General features: G+C 38.0%; 1 protein-coding gene across 1 annotated transcript; it reads left to right on the forward strand.

The window, feature by feature from the left end:
• Positions 1 to 1,241: 1,241 nt before the first annotated feature.
• Positions 1,242 to 17,799, forward strand: LOC118679864 (uncharacterized). Its single transcript, XM_036357137.2, has 6 exons — positions 1,242 to 1,366; positions 11,978 to 12,367; positions 12,439 to 13,166; positions 13,236 to 13,385; positions 13,451 to 17,282; positions 17,354 to 17,799. Exons 1-6 carry the CDS (start codon positions 1,320 to 1,322, stop codon positions 17,625 to 17,627), a joined length of 5,421 nt encoding a protein of 1,806 aa, XP_036213030.2. The 5' UTR covers positions 1,242 to 1,319; the 3' UTR covers positions 17,628 to 17,799.
• The last annotated feature ends 305 nt before the right edge of the window (positions 17,800 to 18,104 follow it).

Genomic DNA, 18,104 nt, shown 5'->3' on the forward strand with positions numbered 1-18,104 from the left:
TTGCAAAGTTTCCTTAAATGACGTTTTTCTTGCTGCAATCTTCTCTTTTCATGCAAAAATGCTGTTGTCGCCGTGCCATTAACGCTGAAACCATTTGTATCCACATCATAACAAATACACGTTATATACACGATCACATAACAACCAACTGATGATATGCAGATGCACTTCTCCACACTTTTTCCGCCTCAGCGCGGCGCACGTAAGCCTTGCAGCCAACAAGTCAAGATTTTTATAATTTTCCTCATTGGTGGATTAGCGACGACGATGTGCCATATCGGGAATGTGGCGGCCAGTACAATAACAAAGTATACGGAAGCTCCATTCGCAGCCAGCAATGAAACAACTACACGCCTACCAACAAAAATTATGACCGATTATAACAACAACAATAGTTTGTGTGACAAAAATGGTTTTAGTGTAGAATTGCCGAAACCTCTGTTTTTATTAGACAGCAGGAAGCAATTTGCGAATACATCAGATGTTGTAGCATCGTCAGCAGCAGCGGGAAAACGTCAACAACGCGCTTACTCCAATCGGCCGACGCTGATGGATGTCGCATTGCAGGCATCGGCGCGCGAGGGGCTCAATGCAATGACCGAATTGTATGGAAAAATTGTGCCGAATATACTACGCAATGGTGAGCATTTGACTATATACTTAACAAACTCCTAATGTACTAATAAATATATTCGAATATTTATTTACTAATAAGTATTATAAGTCTAAGGTTATGATGATTTTTCGTTAATTTACAGGGTTTCCAAAAAGTTGTTGCAAATAGAGTATTCAGTTTGAATATATTTTTTTATAAAATTTAAAATATATATTTTTATCGCACTATACCTCCACTCCTTCTCTTACAAGTATATTCTGATAATTGTCCATGCGAATCTTGCATTATACATAACAATTCTAGAAGACTTATTTAATTATTTCTTTAATGACTTTCAAAATTGCATGTGTCTTTCTTTTATACTATAATTTATATAATTTTGCTATCTTATCATATTTATTTTTCACAAAAAATTGCCTAAACATAGAATCATTCTATTACATCAAGAATATAGCTTCTGTGAATTATGAATCCCGTAGAAACAATGAAAACTCTACTATAATTTTTTACTATATTAGTATAATAATTCATTATATTAAATAATAATTCTATATATTGCTATCTTTTGATCACCCTTTACTATTTTAATAATTCGTTGTAATCATTTCCCTCATTTCATTTAGGACACGTGCTTCAAGACAATCATCCAGCTGCACTGCTTTCCAAATTTAGCGAGTCCGTAAGTGAGACTCTGGAGCAGGAAATGGCCGCTTTTGCAACCATATCGGCGACGAAAGCTTTTCGAAATAAGTGAGTACAAATTAACTGTAACCATAACTAAAAACGGTATATTTGAAAACGGGAAAGCAGAAAATATTGAAACAGCATGATAAATACTCTCTTCCTAAGCTTCGAGTTGATTAAAATCAAGTGCGAATTTTTAAGCTAGTTTGAAAACAGACTTCATTTTCTTGGAATTTTGCAATAATACAAAGTTTGGCGTTTAATGTGTAGAAAAAAATTTAAGTCTCTTTATCGCTCCCAGTACTATAGATCAGCATTGTCGAACGAAGAGCTCGAAAAATTCACACATTTAAATTTTTAAGGAAATTAGAATAAAGTACGTTTGGCGGATGTAATTTCCAGCACGCCCCAGCCTTTTTTCTATTTGTGATGGTTCTTTAAGTGGAGAACTGTCTTAAAGTGGTATAGCCTAAACAGCTAACAGAAATACAGCATCCTAGATATATATATACGTAAACATACTCGTAATCCATACTGTTATTGGACTTGCAAGAATCTTTAAAGAGGGCGCTTTTCTTACCTTTCTTCACATTTGCGACAATTGTATGCTTGGTTTGCAATTTCATAGATAATCATAGTAGCCGTGGTTCGGATATTACTACTGTTATGGAAGCTCTCAACAAACGTTATGTAACCCGCTGTTATTTAGAGGTCAGCTTTGACTCCATTACGGAATTGGAGTGCATCTATAAAGTGTGGTTTTCAAGTATTCGCCGTTTAAAAAGGAAAAAAGAAAGTAAGCTGATATACAAAATGACAAAGTATTGTGGCATATACATATGTAAATATTTAGGTCCTCGAGCCTTTACTGCGTTTCTTGAAACTATTGTTGTTGTAAAAACATGTAAAAATTCCTCATAAATTTCGGATTAAATTGTTTCGGTTACAAACATTAGATATACATTCATCAGATAATTTCGGGAAGGTATTTTCTATTTCAGAGCATACCTTGTTATTTGTTCACAAATATGTTGATTTTATTACTATTTTCTGTTATTACTTACATACGAGTATATATTCACGTACTCACTTCGTTATTACTTCTGAGCGGCGCATGTACCGCTATCGCCTTACTGTAAATCATATATACATTTATACGCACAATGTAACACAAGCAATTACTTGTAAAAGTAAACTTTCACTTTGACATTGAATTTGAGGCGCCTATCTGCCAGCGAATATAAAAGCAAATATTAATTCCAAAAAAAAGCTGCATAAATGTCTTGCGGTGCGTTGAAAAGTTAAACGACCGCTTGTGGCAGCCGCATCCGCGATTTATTTCTTTTCTTTTTTCAAATTTTACAGCAAATACCGCAAATGACAAGCTTGACGTCGCGGCGTTCACCAAGCGCTCGCTGAGCCATTTCATCCTTTCCTGTTGGTCTTCGGTTAAACGTGTAGAGTCAGTGGCTGCCTCGCGGTTGCCAGTTCATTGGCCAACCAACGGAAATCCAGGTGAAAATTCACTTAAAATGCTTGGCGAAATTAATAGTTGGACTTGCCGATGTTCGCACATTTTCCGAACTTTTGCTTGCTTATAAGCGGTAATTTGCATTTCAAGATTTTCTTATAATTTCTCTCTGTGTACCCCTGTATGTGTGTAGATGTGGCGGTGTAGTTTTATTGTGAGTTTAACGGTGATTTTGGATCCCGCCCTTCCAATTCCAATTAAATGTGTTAAGTAGCGATTGGTTTTAATTCGATTTGATAAACTATTTCTGTTATGCTCCTCTTAATCATTGATTTAAGAGTTCTAGTTAGAAATGCAAAGGCGTGCGCGGTTTCTTAGAGCAATAATTTATTTTTGATTTAATTTAATATTTCTCGTTATACTAACACTTTTCAGTTAGATATTTTCTTCTTTAAATAAAACAATAAAATTTAATATTTAGGTAGATATGTAGGTAGGTAAAGTGGCTGTCTAACGACGCACCTAGGCCTATAGGAGGCCCATTGTGATACCACCGGGAATAATGTCACTCTCTCGTCTCATCTCTGAACCACCCTGCTCTCCTGATGATGCTCATCAGTACAAATAGTTGTATACAAGTATGTGCAACTTCCGATACGTCGTCAAGGAATCCCCGACCGATAGTTGCGATTCTTTTCCTGTATAGAGCTTTACATTCGCATAGAAGATATTTTACAGTTTCCTCTTCTTCTACTTCCTGACAGCTTCCACAATAGTCGTTGTAAGGAGTTCAGAGGAGGTCAGAGTTCTTATGTCATTCCTTTTGAATTTTAGTAATCGGTTTGTGCGACTCACGCTCCAATCCTGCCACGTTCGTCTGCTAGTAGAGCAAGTTGTTGTTTGTCTCCACCGAGAATCAGCTAGATTTACAGCATGTTCGCTGATTAAGTGTTTGCAAGTTGCCAGAGGCATGAAATTTCCCTCTTTTTCAGGGGTTAGTTGCAAAGTGGTACCAGTTCTGGCTAGTTCATCTGCTTCGCAGTTACCAGGGATATCACTATGTCCTGGAACCCATTGCAGGTTTATCGTGAAGTATGATGTCGGATCCTCTAATAGGTGAAGACACAACTTTTTTCGATTCTAGCTCTGTTCCATTACGTCCATCTATTTGCTTTATACCAGTTGTTTTGTTCGATTTGTCGCAATTTGAAAATTATCAGTAATATTAGCTGTCTCCGTTTTTGAACTCTGGAAAGTCGTGAATCGAACAAACTATACCAGTTGCAGCAAACCAACTGGCAGTCTTTTCGTTGTATCCTGTTCAATCACGTCCTCTAACGTAATTGTGTGAGTGCATTTTAGTTACCTCTTAGTTTCGAGGCTTACGTTTTTGGTAAGCAACTACTACATTTCAAGGCTCAAGTCAGATCAATAAATTTTTTTTTTTAATTTAAAAGGATATTTTTGTAGGAGCCATTCACAATCGTTATCGTAACACTGGTATAAAATATGCAAAATAAAACTTGGTGGCATTGAAGACTGCGGTTATCCCACTTTAATGAGGTATACGCATACTCTTTTGTATCAATTTAGCTCGGTAACTCTTTTGTTGCTTTTACATGTACATTTTTTGATAAGAGAGCAGTGCGCAAGTATAGCGATCAGAGAAATAGCGAATCGAAGACGGATTCAAAATATCTGGAAGAATTATAGTGAACTAGCGTACCCAGCCCAGGGCTAGATTTTGCCTTATTTTTTTTAACCAACAAAATTACAACATTAAATATTTAATTTATCTCTTAAATATATTAAATTATTCAATTATCTTCATATGCATTTTCTTCTATTCTCTTCTTGAGCGGGTGAAGATGATTACCTACACTCATATAAGTACATACATGTTAGTAAATAGAATATCATTCTTGTCATTGATACAAAAGCATATTGGGCATCGGGACAATAAAATATTAAATATAATTTTTTTTTTTTAAAGAATTAAAATAGTAATAAATTAGTACGTGATAAATATAAACGATATAAATAAGATAAAGTACTTTGCTAGTTATTTAAAACCAATTAAAATGATTTCATCAGATGTAAATCTAGAGATAGTCTTTTGTTTCAATTTATAAATAAAAAAAGCAAGGATAAATTAAATTAACAGAACAAAAAGCTTGTAATTATAAATATATACAAGCGATGACCATTTTACACAACAGACTCATAAATTCCTTAAAACTCATCTTAAGGCTAGTTTTTAGATGAGCCGACTCGGGAGCAAGCGACATAGAATTGGCCGGGTGAAAAAAACGAATTCTTCAAATTTAAACTGGCGATAGTCAACGACTGACCTTGTGCTTTGTTAATAGTTATTGCAAAAGCAAGACGCAAAGGGGATTCGGAGCCTCTTAAACTCGAACGGTAAATCGTTGGAAATTATCGGTTTTCGTGGAATCAGTACGCCTTCGCCTTTGAATTTACCACCGATGATTGTGGCTTCGATTGAATTCGGTGACAATTTTTTAATTGTTCATCTAGTGCCGTTGCATAACTTAGGTGCTTTTAAATTGGATTGTCTCGGTAGCCGTGAATTACGCTCTTCTTCAGTTTCCATATTTCTTCTTGTATTACGAGTTTTCTCAAGGCGTAACTCCGGTTCCTCAGCTGTTTTATTTGCTCTTTTTTCCTTACCTTTCTTTGATTTTGAGGTTTTTTTTACCAATACTTTCTAATTTTTTGAAGAAATATGATTGGTGAAGAAAAATACAATTTTCCGTTGTAATAATCCACTTAAAACGCATCAGTAAACGAATACATTCGCGGCGCTTACTTACCTTGAATTCTTAAAAATCCTTAATTATTTACTTTAATATATTTTATTATAGTTCATTTTACTTCAATATACTCCATTGTACTTCAATATGTTTTATAATGACATATACATATATCCACAAGGCATGTGTCAACACAAATTTGGGTTATAAAACAATAGAATAGCATCATAGTAAATACAAACTGTATTTGACAGTTCAAAAAGAAAAGTGCTTCGATCGTCACCAAACTCGTCAGGTCAATCTAAAGATTTCCTGAAAGTTTTATTGAAACGGTCCAGCCGTTTCGGAGCCTACACGGAATATACACACACACTTTCTTTTTATATATATATATGTAGATAAATATAATATATAGATTGGTTCGAATTAGTGCAAGTTTGGTTGTCTTCTGACTGGTTGGCTTTCAGTCATGAATTACTCGTTATAAACTATTTTTGGTCGGCTTAGTTTCATTTTCTTAAATTTTATGAAGAAGCGCAGCCAAAATATTCGCAGTTCAAAAGACTACATTATGGACCCTTTTAAAACAAACAGGCATACATATACACACATTTGCATGCATGCGCGAGTGCGAGCAAAGCTTGCGTTTATGCGCATTTAAATTATTTAGCGAAGCAAATGAATTTGTTTTTAGCGACATACATACATAATTGCAGTGTGTTAAACACCCACAACGAATTTACATTACCCACTATAAAACCAAAGAAACAAAATAAAATAAAAATAAAAATAAAAAAATAATAACAAACTAGTAGGTATTTACAAAACATGCGAATGAGCAGATAAGTAAATAAAAATGTAATTTTGTTTGTACAAATTGTTATTTTTACTGTTCGCAATTATACAATTACAACAACAACATTTTCAGCTATGCACAACAAGCACCGAGTTGCTCTTTGAGTGAATGGTTAATGTCAACAATTCGTGGAAGTCACAAATGAAAGGCGTTATTAACATAAATAACAAAAACGGCAATTACAGCAACAGCAAAATAAAGAAAATAACACATAAGTGGTAAATATTTTTCCACAAGCAATTAGAAAAAACGCAAACTAATGAACAGTATTAGTGGAAGAAAGCTTGCAAAATTTGAAGAATTGATTGACGCGCAAATTGCTAAAGGGCGCAAATTAAGCATAAGCTTACGGATGCGCTTAAAATTAAACACTGCACGCAGCTTATTGTTGCCAAAAAAAAAAATAAATAGATTATAATAATAACCAAGAAATTCAGTTCAAATGTCTGTAGTTTAAACAAGCACCGCTGCATCGAAGCTATAATACCCTTCACAGGTGCACTTCTTATGGCATTTTAGCTATAGTAGTCAGATGTGAACAATATGTTCGGAGATTATAGCGTTACCTTGAACAATAAGCTATGCCCAATTTCGTGAAGATATCTCGAGAAATACAGAAGTTCGTCATACAAGGACTTGATTTTGATCGGTCTGTTTGTATGGCAGCTATATGCTTAAGTGGTCACACATCAGCGATTCCGATAAATAAGCAGCTTCTTGTTGAGAACAGGACGTGTGCAAAATTTTAGGTCGATACCTCAAGAACTGAGGGACTAGTCACGTATATACAGACGGACAGACAGCGTCTCCGACGTTTCCTTCTAAGTGTAACAAATTTCGTGGCAAACAGGGTATATAACTGGTCATGATATAAGTATACATACGGTTATGTATAGTATATTTCGAAATAATGTGTATATGTATGTATGCTATTTTCTAAGCGCTAACAGCAAACGCATTTGGGTGATCGTCTCAGATGTATGCTATTTGGTGCTTTCGATTTCATTAGCTACAATTCGAGCTGTTACAAAAGCCATTCACGGCAAAGTGAAATCAGCGAGCATTCACAAAAACAAAAGTAAACATTATAACTAAAAAATGCTATACTATCACTATCACTATACATACACATGCATACAAGCAGATAGGCAATGCCAATAACATATAGAGTTTCTGTGTATGTTTGCACATAAAACCAAAACAGATGGCCGCACGCTCCGACTAATGGCGATGCTACGGCTAGCCATTGGCCGAATGGTGAATGCGTGTAAGCATACATACATACATACATATATTTATGTACACACAACTAGTATCAGGTTTGTGACAAAAGCGGCTAAAGTTCATTGACACCTGACGAAAATCTGCATCGAGCTTGAGCGCGGCACGGCAAGCTCGGGGCCAAGACATTTTGATTGCGCATAATAATTTACGATTTTATGGGGAGGTAGTTTAAACATAAATACATACATACACATATGTGTAAATGTATATATACATAAATATATAGAGTTACAAAAAGCTCACACCACAAAATAAAAATTTCAAAATCGCTTAAAAAACGCCAATAAATTCGTTAAGCGCCTAAAACTCCAGTGAAATGGTGCACTTTGGTGCCACTTGTAGTTTAAAATTTACATATGTACGTATGTACATGCATGCGTAAAAGTTAATAAGAAAGTACTATTTTATTTAAAACATTTCCAATTCGCTTTGGCTTCTGCTCAACCGAAATTAACTTACTTTTACTTTCTTACAAACGAATAGCTATTTATTGTCCGCGAGTTTTGTTGTGCGGCTTATGGAAAATGTGTATGTATGTGTGTGCGTGCATTGGTAAGCTGTAACGGTCTGTCACAAGTCACAGCGTCTTTTTCCCTTTACCTAAAGATATTTGTTAAGTCTACTCAGTCCATTTCGTTTAAGCCGACCGTGGCAATGCACTCAATGCACGTTTCAATTAGTTACGTAAACGTCGCAGCTGTCAAGTTGACAGTTCGTTCGTTTGTCGCTTTAATAAACTCATCGTAAATAAATGCGTCAACACCGATTATAAATATGCTTACACTTTTATTGTTAAATTCACCTTTCTTTGTCACCTCTTAGTCGTAAAATGTGACGTAGAATTAATTGGTTGTCCGGCAAGTTAGAGAGTGACGTTCAACGACTGTACAAGTATTTGCTTTAATAACAGTTTTCTGCCTACAAATGGCGGCTTCTGCTAGCCTATTCATTATTTGAGAATCTTTTTTGTGTGTGAAAAGCACTCGTCGTTAAAATTTTGCTTGCCGCACGGTGACCATTCCGTGAATAATGACTTTCCAATATCTTTGATTTTGTCAGTTTAGAGTTCGAGCTTATGAACCACCCAGTGGAATTAAAATCTATTTCGACATACTAATATAATATCCCACTGAAACTAAGATTATTAAATCTCTTGACTTCACGTAACTTATACTCTACATAAATATTTATGTATGTTCGTATCTTAAAAAAAGAGCCTATTTTAGGGTGAAGTAAAAAACAAATTTTGCAGAATCATGTAGACTTTAAATTTCTTAAAAGAACCTGCCTCAGCGGTATTTTTTGTGAAAAAAAGTTTTTTTTAAGTGTTATTTTAAATGGAAATTTTGAATGCTCACAAAATTATGCTAAAATACTGTTTTGCAATGTTATTTATTTTTCGGGTATACGAGTATATGTAAGTCATTCTAACCTATAATTTGAGTGGTCAGTTTTTTTGGCTTACCTTAGTACCCAATCACCACTTTCTTCTAAAAAAGTGAATGAAAATAGAACCATCGGATACAGCTTACCCTGCGGTCAATACAATCGGCATAGAACCGTAGAACCATTATTTTTCCCATTATTATCTTGAAGAAGTATTACATTAAAGTGAGTCATCCAACTCATTTGATTGAGAATGACTTGGATAAGTAAATATTTGTAACGGCTTTGCTGATTGTTACACAGGGTGGTTTCTCTATGGAATGACTAAAAGGCATCAAAAGTGTTTATAGTTATTGCCATGTTAAAATCTCCGAACCAATTATTCCGATCGTATCAATATCAAGATAAAGATCTAGAAAGAACTAGCATAGAGGGTTTAGCAATGAAACGACTAAATATGTTCCAAGCATTTAAAATCCAACTAAAACATGCAAGAATGCTTTGTTGTCATACAACTAAAAATACGCTTATTGTCAAAAACTTTGCAACTAATTTCAACATGTATCTGAAAAATAACACCCATAAACTGAAAAAAATCTATTCCAACTATTTGATATCAATCATATAATTAAGAATTAAAAAAAAAAAAGTGTATTTGTGAATTTTCGCGTTTGCATACTTCGTGTTCCACCATTTCGAATTAGAACTCGTCCGTAGCTAACTTCTTCAATACTATTATAGTCCAAGTTTAAACCTATTTCCCTTTGTAAAAACACAATATATTTCTAGTAATTGTATGCTCAACATGGTAAGTATATTGAGTTTGCTAAGAAGTTTGTAACACCTATCGAAGATCATATATCTTTATATATTGTATATTATTATTGATGTTAGAACGTTTTAAATAGAATTCCGGCAGACTGCGCTGCTTACGTGTCAGATATTCAAAAGTATATTTGAGTTTCAGTTGCACCTGGTAAATGGCGCTGAGATCAGATTCTAAGATAGCATAGGTATAGTTTAAACTATGAAGACTATAGACATGTGTATGGTGTGTATTAGTGTCTAAGCATTCAGACTGCTATGCTACGATACATACTTATCTGTACGAAGAGTCATAAAGGATAGTTTGGTTGTACACATTTGTTACTCTTTGGTACATCCATTATTTTCTTCTTACGGATATTACTTAAAACTATTTATTTTGAAATTTGTTACTGTTTTAAAGTACATATTTTACATAATTCTTCATAAAATTATCAATGAAAATCAAGTTATTGTATGAATTTGAGAAATTATCGTTACGAAATTCGGCTTGGATTATTATCAAAGATAAGGCTAGAATGTCCGAACATATTGTTCAAAACAAACCATAATAGCGTATAGCTGCCATACAAACTGTCAGCTTAAAAACAAGATGGAGATCTGCATAACGATTTTTTCTCCTTATTTAGTAACCTTAATTCAACTTGATGGTTGTTTATTATATATCAAACAACGTGGCCATAAAGAACTAGAAAAACTTTCTCCGTTGAATGCAAACAGTTAGCCGGTCTAGATTCGGTGCAACTGAAGTTAACGGTTTTGTTGTTTGGTTTTTAAAAATACCCTTCGAACCGACGAAGCGTTTTATCGGATCTTTTCTCGTGAGAATTGAATATACAAAACCGCGTACTAAAAATACAAATATATGCAAGTCTTCTAAGAGTTTATAATGCTATAAAACATAAAAAAACCGTTATAACCAAAAAAAAAACAGTACAAAATTATAGATGAAAATGCTTTGTGGTGTATTGAACTTTGCAATTCCGTACGAATCTGTCATTTGCTATTGAAATGTTAAAGGGCAAATGCGACACCGCAAAGAGCGTGCACACATTTGTACATACGTATGCATGCATGCTTAAGTGTATACGTGCATTTGAACTCGAACGTTTTACTATGTAGTATTAAATATAAATGCCTATACTATATATGCCGTTATAAATCATGTTTATTTACATTTTTTTGTTTTCGTTTGATGTCAAAACCGGCTCGAGTCGTGACGATGCAACTTGCACGGCACCAAGACTACTAGTCGCCGCGACACCACGATGAACCCAATGAAAAACTGTTTTTTATTGTTTTTTCTTTTTTTTAAAATCATTTGGTCGAGCTTTGCAATTGAAAAGCCTTTTCCACTTTCTCCACTTCTTTTTCCAAAAAGATCGTTAAAACAGGAAAACAAAATGAATATAACTAATAGACATAAATAAATACATTAGCCAGCAAAAAGCATGAATAAAATAAAACAAAAAGTGAAGCGACGATGAATTGGTTGCTAGTGCGAACGCTGCGATTTTAATGGCCGTTATGCGCATGCAGCTGTGCCGCAGCTGTTGTGGCGGACGTTTTGGTGTAGGCAATTGCTGTCCCATTGGCGTGCAACGGAACTTGTATGTGGCCGCCTGGCGGCACACGAGGTGAGCCGAATATCTGGCGAGGGCAGGTGATGAGCATTTCCAACTTGTTTGCAGCTTGTTTGCGCACTAAGCTGGCGCTGTCGCCACAGAGCTTTCTCAGCACCAACGCACGGCCATTGTGTTGCCATTGTTGTTGCTTACGGACCAACTCTTTAACGACGCGGCGACGACTGACTGCCATGGCAATGGCGTAGACCAATTGCAAGCTGGGCGCTTAAATACAGACAAATCGGCGATTTTCCATTCATTTCAAGTGGAACACTCACAGCAATGCGTCGAAAAATGATGCGCCGAAAGCGCAAAGTATCACGCGTGCGCAAACAGCAATTAACTTTTAATTTTCAAAAGGCAAAAATAAAAAATTATAAAAACCATTAACTACCGTGTAGATCCTCCAATGGAAATTACATGAAATCGCATTAAAGTTTCGCTTCATTGTTGCAGCTACAAATACTTCAATGAGTTGGCACGTCAGGCGCACACCTCGAAGATTTCATTGCGCCACACGGCACTGGAAGGACTTTGTCCGCCGCGTGATCCGCCCACATGTATGCCTGCATCGGCGCGTTACCGCACACACGATGGCACCTGCAACAGCCGGCGGCGTCCGCGTTGGGGTGCCTCGCAAATGCCGTTCAATCGCTTTCTGCCGCCCGAGTATGGCGACGGTGTCGACTCGATACGGATGTCCAGTGAGGGCGGACCGTTATCATCATCACGCTTCGTCAGTCTGTTGGTGCATGGTGCGCGCGATGGTGAAGCAGCGGTGACACTGATGACCGCGCAATGGGGACAACTGCTCGATCACGATATGACCTCCACGGCGCAACCGCGGTAAAGCATGTCTATAAATATAAAAACACACGTATTTTTTAACCTCTAACTAAATTTTTACACTTACGCAGCTCAATCAACGGTTCGGTGCCAAGTTGCTGTGGCAACACTGATTTCCACCCATCCTGCTTTCCTATTAAAGTGCCGCTAGACGATCCATGGTTAGCGCCACTTAAAGTGCGCTGTTTGGAGTTTCTGCGTTCGGCGCCTGCGCAGCGTCGCGACTGCATACTCTCTTGGCGCGAGCAAACTAATCAGGCCACCTCTTATATAGACGCATCACCAATATATTCGAACAGCGCCAAGTCTTCCGACAATGCACGTGTTTTTCGCAACGGTTTGCTTGTCTATGGGCGCGGCAATCCTGCTGAGGATGTGTGTCAACGCGGTGCAATAGCTACGCAGTGTATACGCGCAGGTGATGGACGCAGCGGTGAGCAGCCTGGTCTATTGGCTTTACATCACGTTTGGGTGGGTGAGCATAATCGCATAGCGTTGCAGTTGAGCGAAATGAATTTGCACTGGAGCGATGAGAAGATCTATCAGGAGGCGCGACGCATTGTGGGCGCCATGTTTCAACACATCACATACAGGGAGTTTTTGCCTATTGTGTTGGGTGGTGAGGTGTGTAGACTCTTTGATTTAGAATTGTTGAGCAGTGGCTATTATCAGGGTTATGATCCGAAGACGAATCCAACGGTCGCTAATTCTTTTGCTGCGGCCGCTTTTCGTTTCGGTCATTCGCTGGTGCAGAATTCTTATATGCGCTGCGATCGTTTTCACAATTTCATGCGAAATAGTAAGTGAAGAGTTCGACATTTTTATGTTTTAGTTGTGAAAAACTATTGGAGTTTGCCATTGATTTTAGATGTCAGTCTACACGAGGAGTTCCAACGTGGTGATATTGGCTCGCCCGGTTCATTGCATCGCCTCATACGTGGCTTGGTGAATCAGCGTGCACTGAAACGTGATGAATTCATAACACCCGAGCTGACCAACCATCTCTTTCAAACACCAGGTACATTCATCACATGTCACTTAATTGTTCGATATTTTAAACACTATACTGTTACTCTTTCTTAGGCTTTCCATTCGGTTTGGATTTGGCTGCCATCAACATACAGCGCGGCCGGGATCATGGTGTGCCACCCTACACGTCATGGCGTATACCTTGCGGCCTTACGCCCATAAATAGTTGGGAGGACTTTGCTAATGTGGTCGGCCCACAATCGGCACAACGCATTAGTCACGCCTATCGCAGCGTACATGATATTGACCTCTTTGTTGGCGGTATTGCCGAACGACCTGTCGTAGGCGGACTCGTCGGTCCCACATTTGCCTGTATCATCGCACAGCAGTTTAGTAATTCGCGCAAGGGTGATCGTTTCTGGTACGAGAATGGTGATTTCGAAAACTCTTTCACGCCCGCACAGTTGCAATCCATAAGACGTGTCTCACTTGCGCAAGTGCTCTGTCGTGCTGTTGGCGGTGGTACAATGCAGCCACATGCTTTGTTACCGCCGGAAATTGAGGGCAATAAACGCCAAATTTGTGGTACCGGCGCATTGTCGCCGCTCGACTTGAGTCCATGGATCGAACAGGATCCTTTTGCAACTAGTACGACAACACAAGCACAGGAGCCGGATCGCGTATTTGAGATTATAAACACAGATAAAATTAGGGACGACATACCGACTGGCTCCGTACAAGTAGTGAAAGAGAATAAGGCAGGCTTTCCAAATCGTGAACGACCCGTGGTCAATAAGAACTCGGCAAATGGGTTTGTGACTCAAATTAAGGTGCCGGGTGAGATAATTCGTATTAGCGACAAATTAGACATACGACAAAAAGGGACATCTGCTAAACGACCAATTGCGACTGCGAAACCAATTAAGGGCATTAATAATAAGATTGACAAAAATCCGACGAAAATTACGCTTAATATACGTGGGGTAAACATACGACGACCACAAGGTAACCGACGCACCACTGTAATTGTTAACAATATACCTGTCGAACTGCGAAGCGCAACGGATGGCAACACTCGATTGAACGCTGCTGGGAAGATGAATACAACAAATGCGCAGAGTACAACCGAAAGCATGACCGACGGGCAGTTGGAAGCACGTATAGATGACATTGAACTTGAAACGCAAACGGAACTTAACGAACTACTAACTACCGAAAAAGTTGCCGAATTCTCAAGAGATCACCAAAAGAATGCAGAAGAAACTGAAACCACGATTACCTCGAAGCACAACAACTCTATAGACGATCCATTACCAACTCTACTACTACCAAGCATCTCTGACAAAAACGACAGCACAGCAACTGACAATGCACGACAATCAAAGTTTGAACTGGAGGTACGAGCCGAATCACTTGACACTATTAACAATACTGTTACGCCCTCAATTAAAGACATTCTCTCTGACGGAACTATTCACGCAAAAGTACCAACTCTCCATGAGGAAAATGTAGATGAACATATTGATGACAGAGATAGTGAGACTTCACAATCCAATAAAGAACTTACATTCCTTGAGGAAACTTCGAGTAATACCGAAGCAAAGACAAACGTAAAAGACGTTAAAAGCATACTGAGAGAATATTTCAGTAATGAAAGTGAAACCCAATATAAAATGGTGAAAAAGGAGTTAGTAATCGACAGAGACATAGAAACAGACATTGAACGTGCAGATAATAACTCACTTACTAATTGGAATGGCAGAACTGAAGCCCCACATGCATTTTTATCAGACGGCGAACAGAACTTAGCGACAGTTTTGACGGATAACGTGTCTACCAAAGACAGCAAAATGCAGACAACAGAAGTTCAGACGAACAAGGAGAATAAAGACAGTACGTGGACAGATACGGCAAACTTACCGCTTACAAATTCAGCGCGTTCAAGTACAAAAACAAACGACGTTACGCTAACTGAAGGAGCCGACAACAAAAAAAACAATTTTACACAACACAAAATTTTTGACAATGAGCCCAATACCGCTGACCTTAACCCAATGAAACGACTACAAGAAACCGACGACCTTACAAGTTTAAGACGACGCAGACCTCAGCTGAATCGAAAATTGATTGTAGTTAAAGTACCGAACCGGAATAATGAGACAAAAATTAGATATCTTACAAAAACGACAAAAAGTGCGGGCTTCAGAAAAACGACTTTTGTAACGCCGCTTACGAATTTGACCACACGACCCACTTCTCGACAAGTGGAACTCAGACAATACCAAACGCAACCAACATTTTACACACGACCCCAGAAAGTTGTAGTCAACGGACCGAATTCAGATCAATACGAAATCGAAATAAACATACGACAAACAAATAAGCAATCATCTTCAGTACAACCCTTAACGACCGCGGCGAGTCCGTACAAACCATTCCATTATGACAAATTCTCACCCAGTTATGTGGGCACATATTACTCGAGCACCATATCGCCACACGCCTTTTATCCGAACACACCCACCGTATCGGCTAATGTCGTACAAACACGACGCACCAAGCCCCCGACCGTCATTTATATTAATGAACACGAAGACCGTTACACAACAACGACACGCGCACCGGGACTTTTTCAAAATATTCTATCGTTCGCGACCAGCGGTTTTGGCAACAATAACAGGCCACAGCAACCGAGTCCACACAGTACTACAGCACAAAAAGAGCATGCGAATTATGGAGCTAGTGTCTCGAATATTTATGAGAGTAACCAAATTTCCGGACCGAACACGGATGTATCTTCCATATCACACTATGTACCACGCCCATCGAACCAGAATGTGTTACCAGCCTTTCCTGCCGTTCCATCGGCTGCTAGCCTGAGTCAGGTGGGCGGTGTAGCGAGCAGTGGCGTGGTACAGGCGACCAGTAGTGCAATCAGCACTGGGAACTTTGGTGCCATTATCGGTGTGGCGCAAGCGAATGGCGGAGATAGTACTTTCAGTTTTAATATACGGCCAAAACCCAACGTAGTCGGACAGTCACAACTTCCTTTGCCGCCAAATCAAATCAATGGAGGTAGTTACGGCCTATTGCCGTCACGAAATCCACCATTTAACCAAGGGCCAAACACAGGGTTCTTAAGCTCGCAACATTCAGTGGCTTCCCCAAGTGGGCAGACATACTTTGGTAATACGCACAAGGAAAGTACAAACAGTCCGTTTTCAAGCGCACATAAAAGACCGCAACAAGGCACTTATGACTACTATAGTCACCAACAGAACTTACCCCTACAGCAGAAAACAAATTTTGAACATACTCTTACTATCAAGGACTATGACGAAATCGCCATATCACGCACACTCGAACCAATTCTGACTAACAACTCGACGGATGACGAAAATGACGTCGACGACAATGACGATGATTACTATTATAGGGATGATGATGATTTGAGTGAAAAATTTGACCAAGACGGTTACATGAGACCTGAACATATGATACAAGCAGTGATTAAATCGAAAGAGAACGAATTGCGGAACTTAACTGCTAACAAGAACTGTAGTACTAAAATGTTGGACGACAATTACGTGCTGCCCGTACTTAACACAACTATAGACACGCTGAGCAAAGAATATTTACCTAAATCGTTGGAACAAAATATAGGGACGACCAATACTGAGGAAAGCACGACTACGACGACCGAAAGTGTGACCGACTTCCCTGATGTTGTGGGTAAACACCTTAATAACGAGATATTGGCCGAAGACTATGACGAAGAGACGACCGAAACTTTAATTGCTACAAAAACGACTGCAATCCGGACGTTGACGAACGAGAGACAAAGTATAAAGAAGACTGAAACTAATACTGAAACTACGAAGGCGAAATCAGTTCTTGCCGAACGTATTGCTTTTGCGCCCATTAAGATATTAACTAAGCTAGAAAGGTTGGTAAACAAAAGCTCGTAGTGTAACTAAAATCAATTATTTAACTTAAAATTTTTTTTTTTTTATTTAGACCAGACAATTGGATAATTTACGATTCACCCAAAAATTACCCTTCACTACCCGAGTTACCAGCTATGAACGGAGATTCGTCTGCACCCACAGATGAAATACCGATGCCTATAAGAGGTTTGGCTGGCATTTGGCAGAAGAAGATACAAACACAAAAGGGCAAGAATAGAGAGCAATTTGTACCTACTAAAGCGCCGAAGTACATCGAGTCCACGTTACAAGCAGGAGCGGAAGTTTTTACAACCGTTTCACCAGCAAATACTGTACTCGCCTAGATTTAAGTACTGTTGTGGTTGAGATTTTGTTAGAAGCCCAGAATTATGTATACGAATATAATATAATATTTATTTATTTATAATTAGATTAGCCTATTATTCTCACATTAATATTGATGTTGTTAAAATATTGACTATTATTGAAAAAATTAAAGAACGTTTTCAAGTAAAATATGGAAAATAGATAACCTCTTCATCTAAATCAAAAATTTTGCCAGAATATGGATTCTCGGCTTTCAAATGCCAAGACATCCTATTTACGTTAGTGTTTTTATCAGCTTTTGACAGCCAAGTTTGTTGGAGTTATTTGCTAAAAATATAACGGAATTTTTTCTCACTCAAATCCATTAATAAATTTGGTCTTTATGGTGAACATCTAACGCAGGACCACAACATTTGAAGTAACAAAATTAGTTAATGAAAAGTTTCTAGATAAGTAAAAGAGAGAAGTTTACCTTGCGCAGTAATTCTGTTTTC

The sequence above is a fragment of the Bactrocera oleae genome, chromosome 2 (genome assembly GCF_042242935.1).
Source record: "Bactrocera oleae isolate idBacOlea1 chromosome 2, idBacOlea1, whole genome shotgun sequence".
NCBI classification, from domain to species: Eukaryota; Metazoa; Arthropoda; class Insecta; order Diptera; family Tephritidae; genus Bactrocera; species Bactrocera oleae.

Coding starts and splice junctions, on each gene's coding strand:
- LOC118679864 (XM_036357137.2), top strand. CDS start 1,320: ATGGCCGCTTTTGCAACCATATCGGCGACGAAAGCTTTTCGAAATAA. Junction 12,368..12,438: donor ACCTCCACGGCGCAACCGCG/GTAAAGCATGTC, acceptor ACACTTACGCAG/CTCAATCAACGGTTCGGTGC. Junction 13,167..13,235: donor TCACAATTTCATGCGAAATA/GTAAGTGAAGAG, acceptor CATTGATTTTAG/ATGTCAGTCTACACGAGGAG.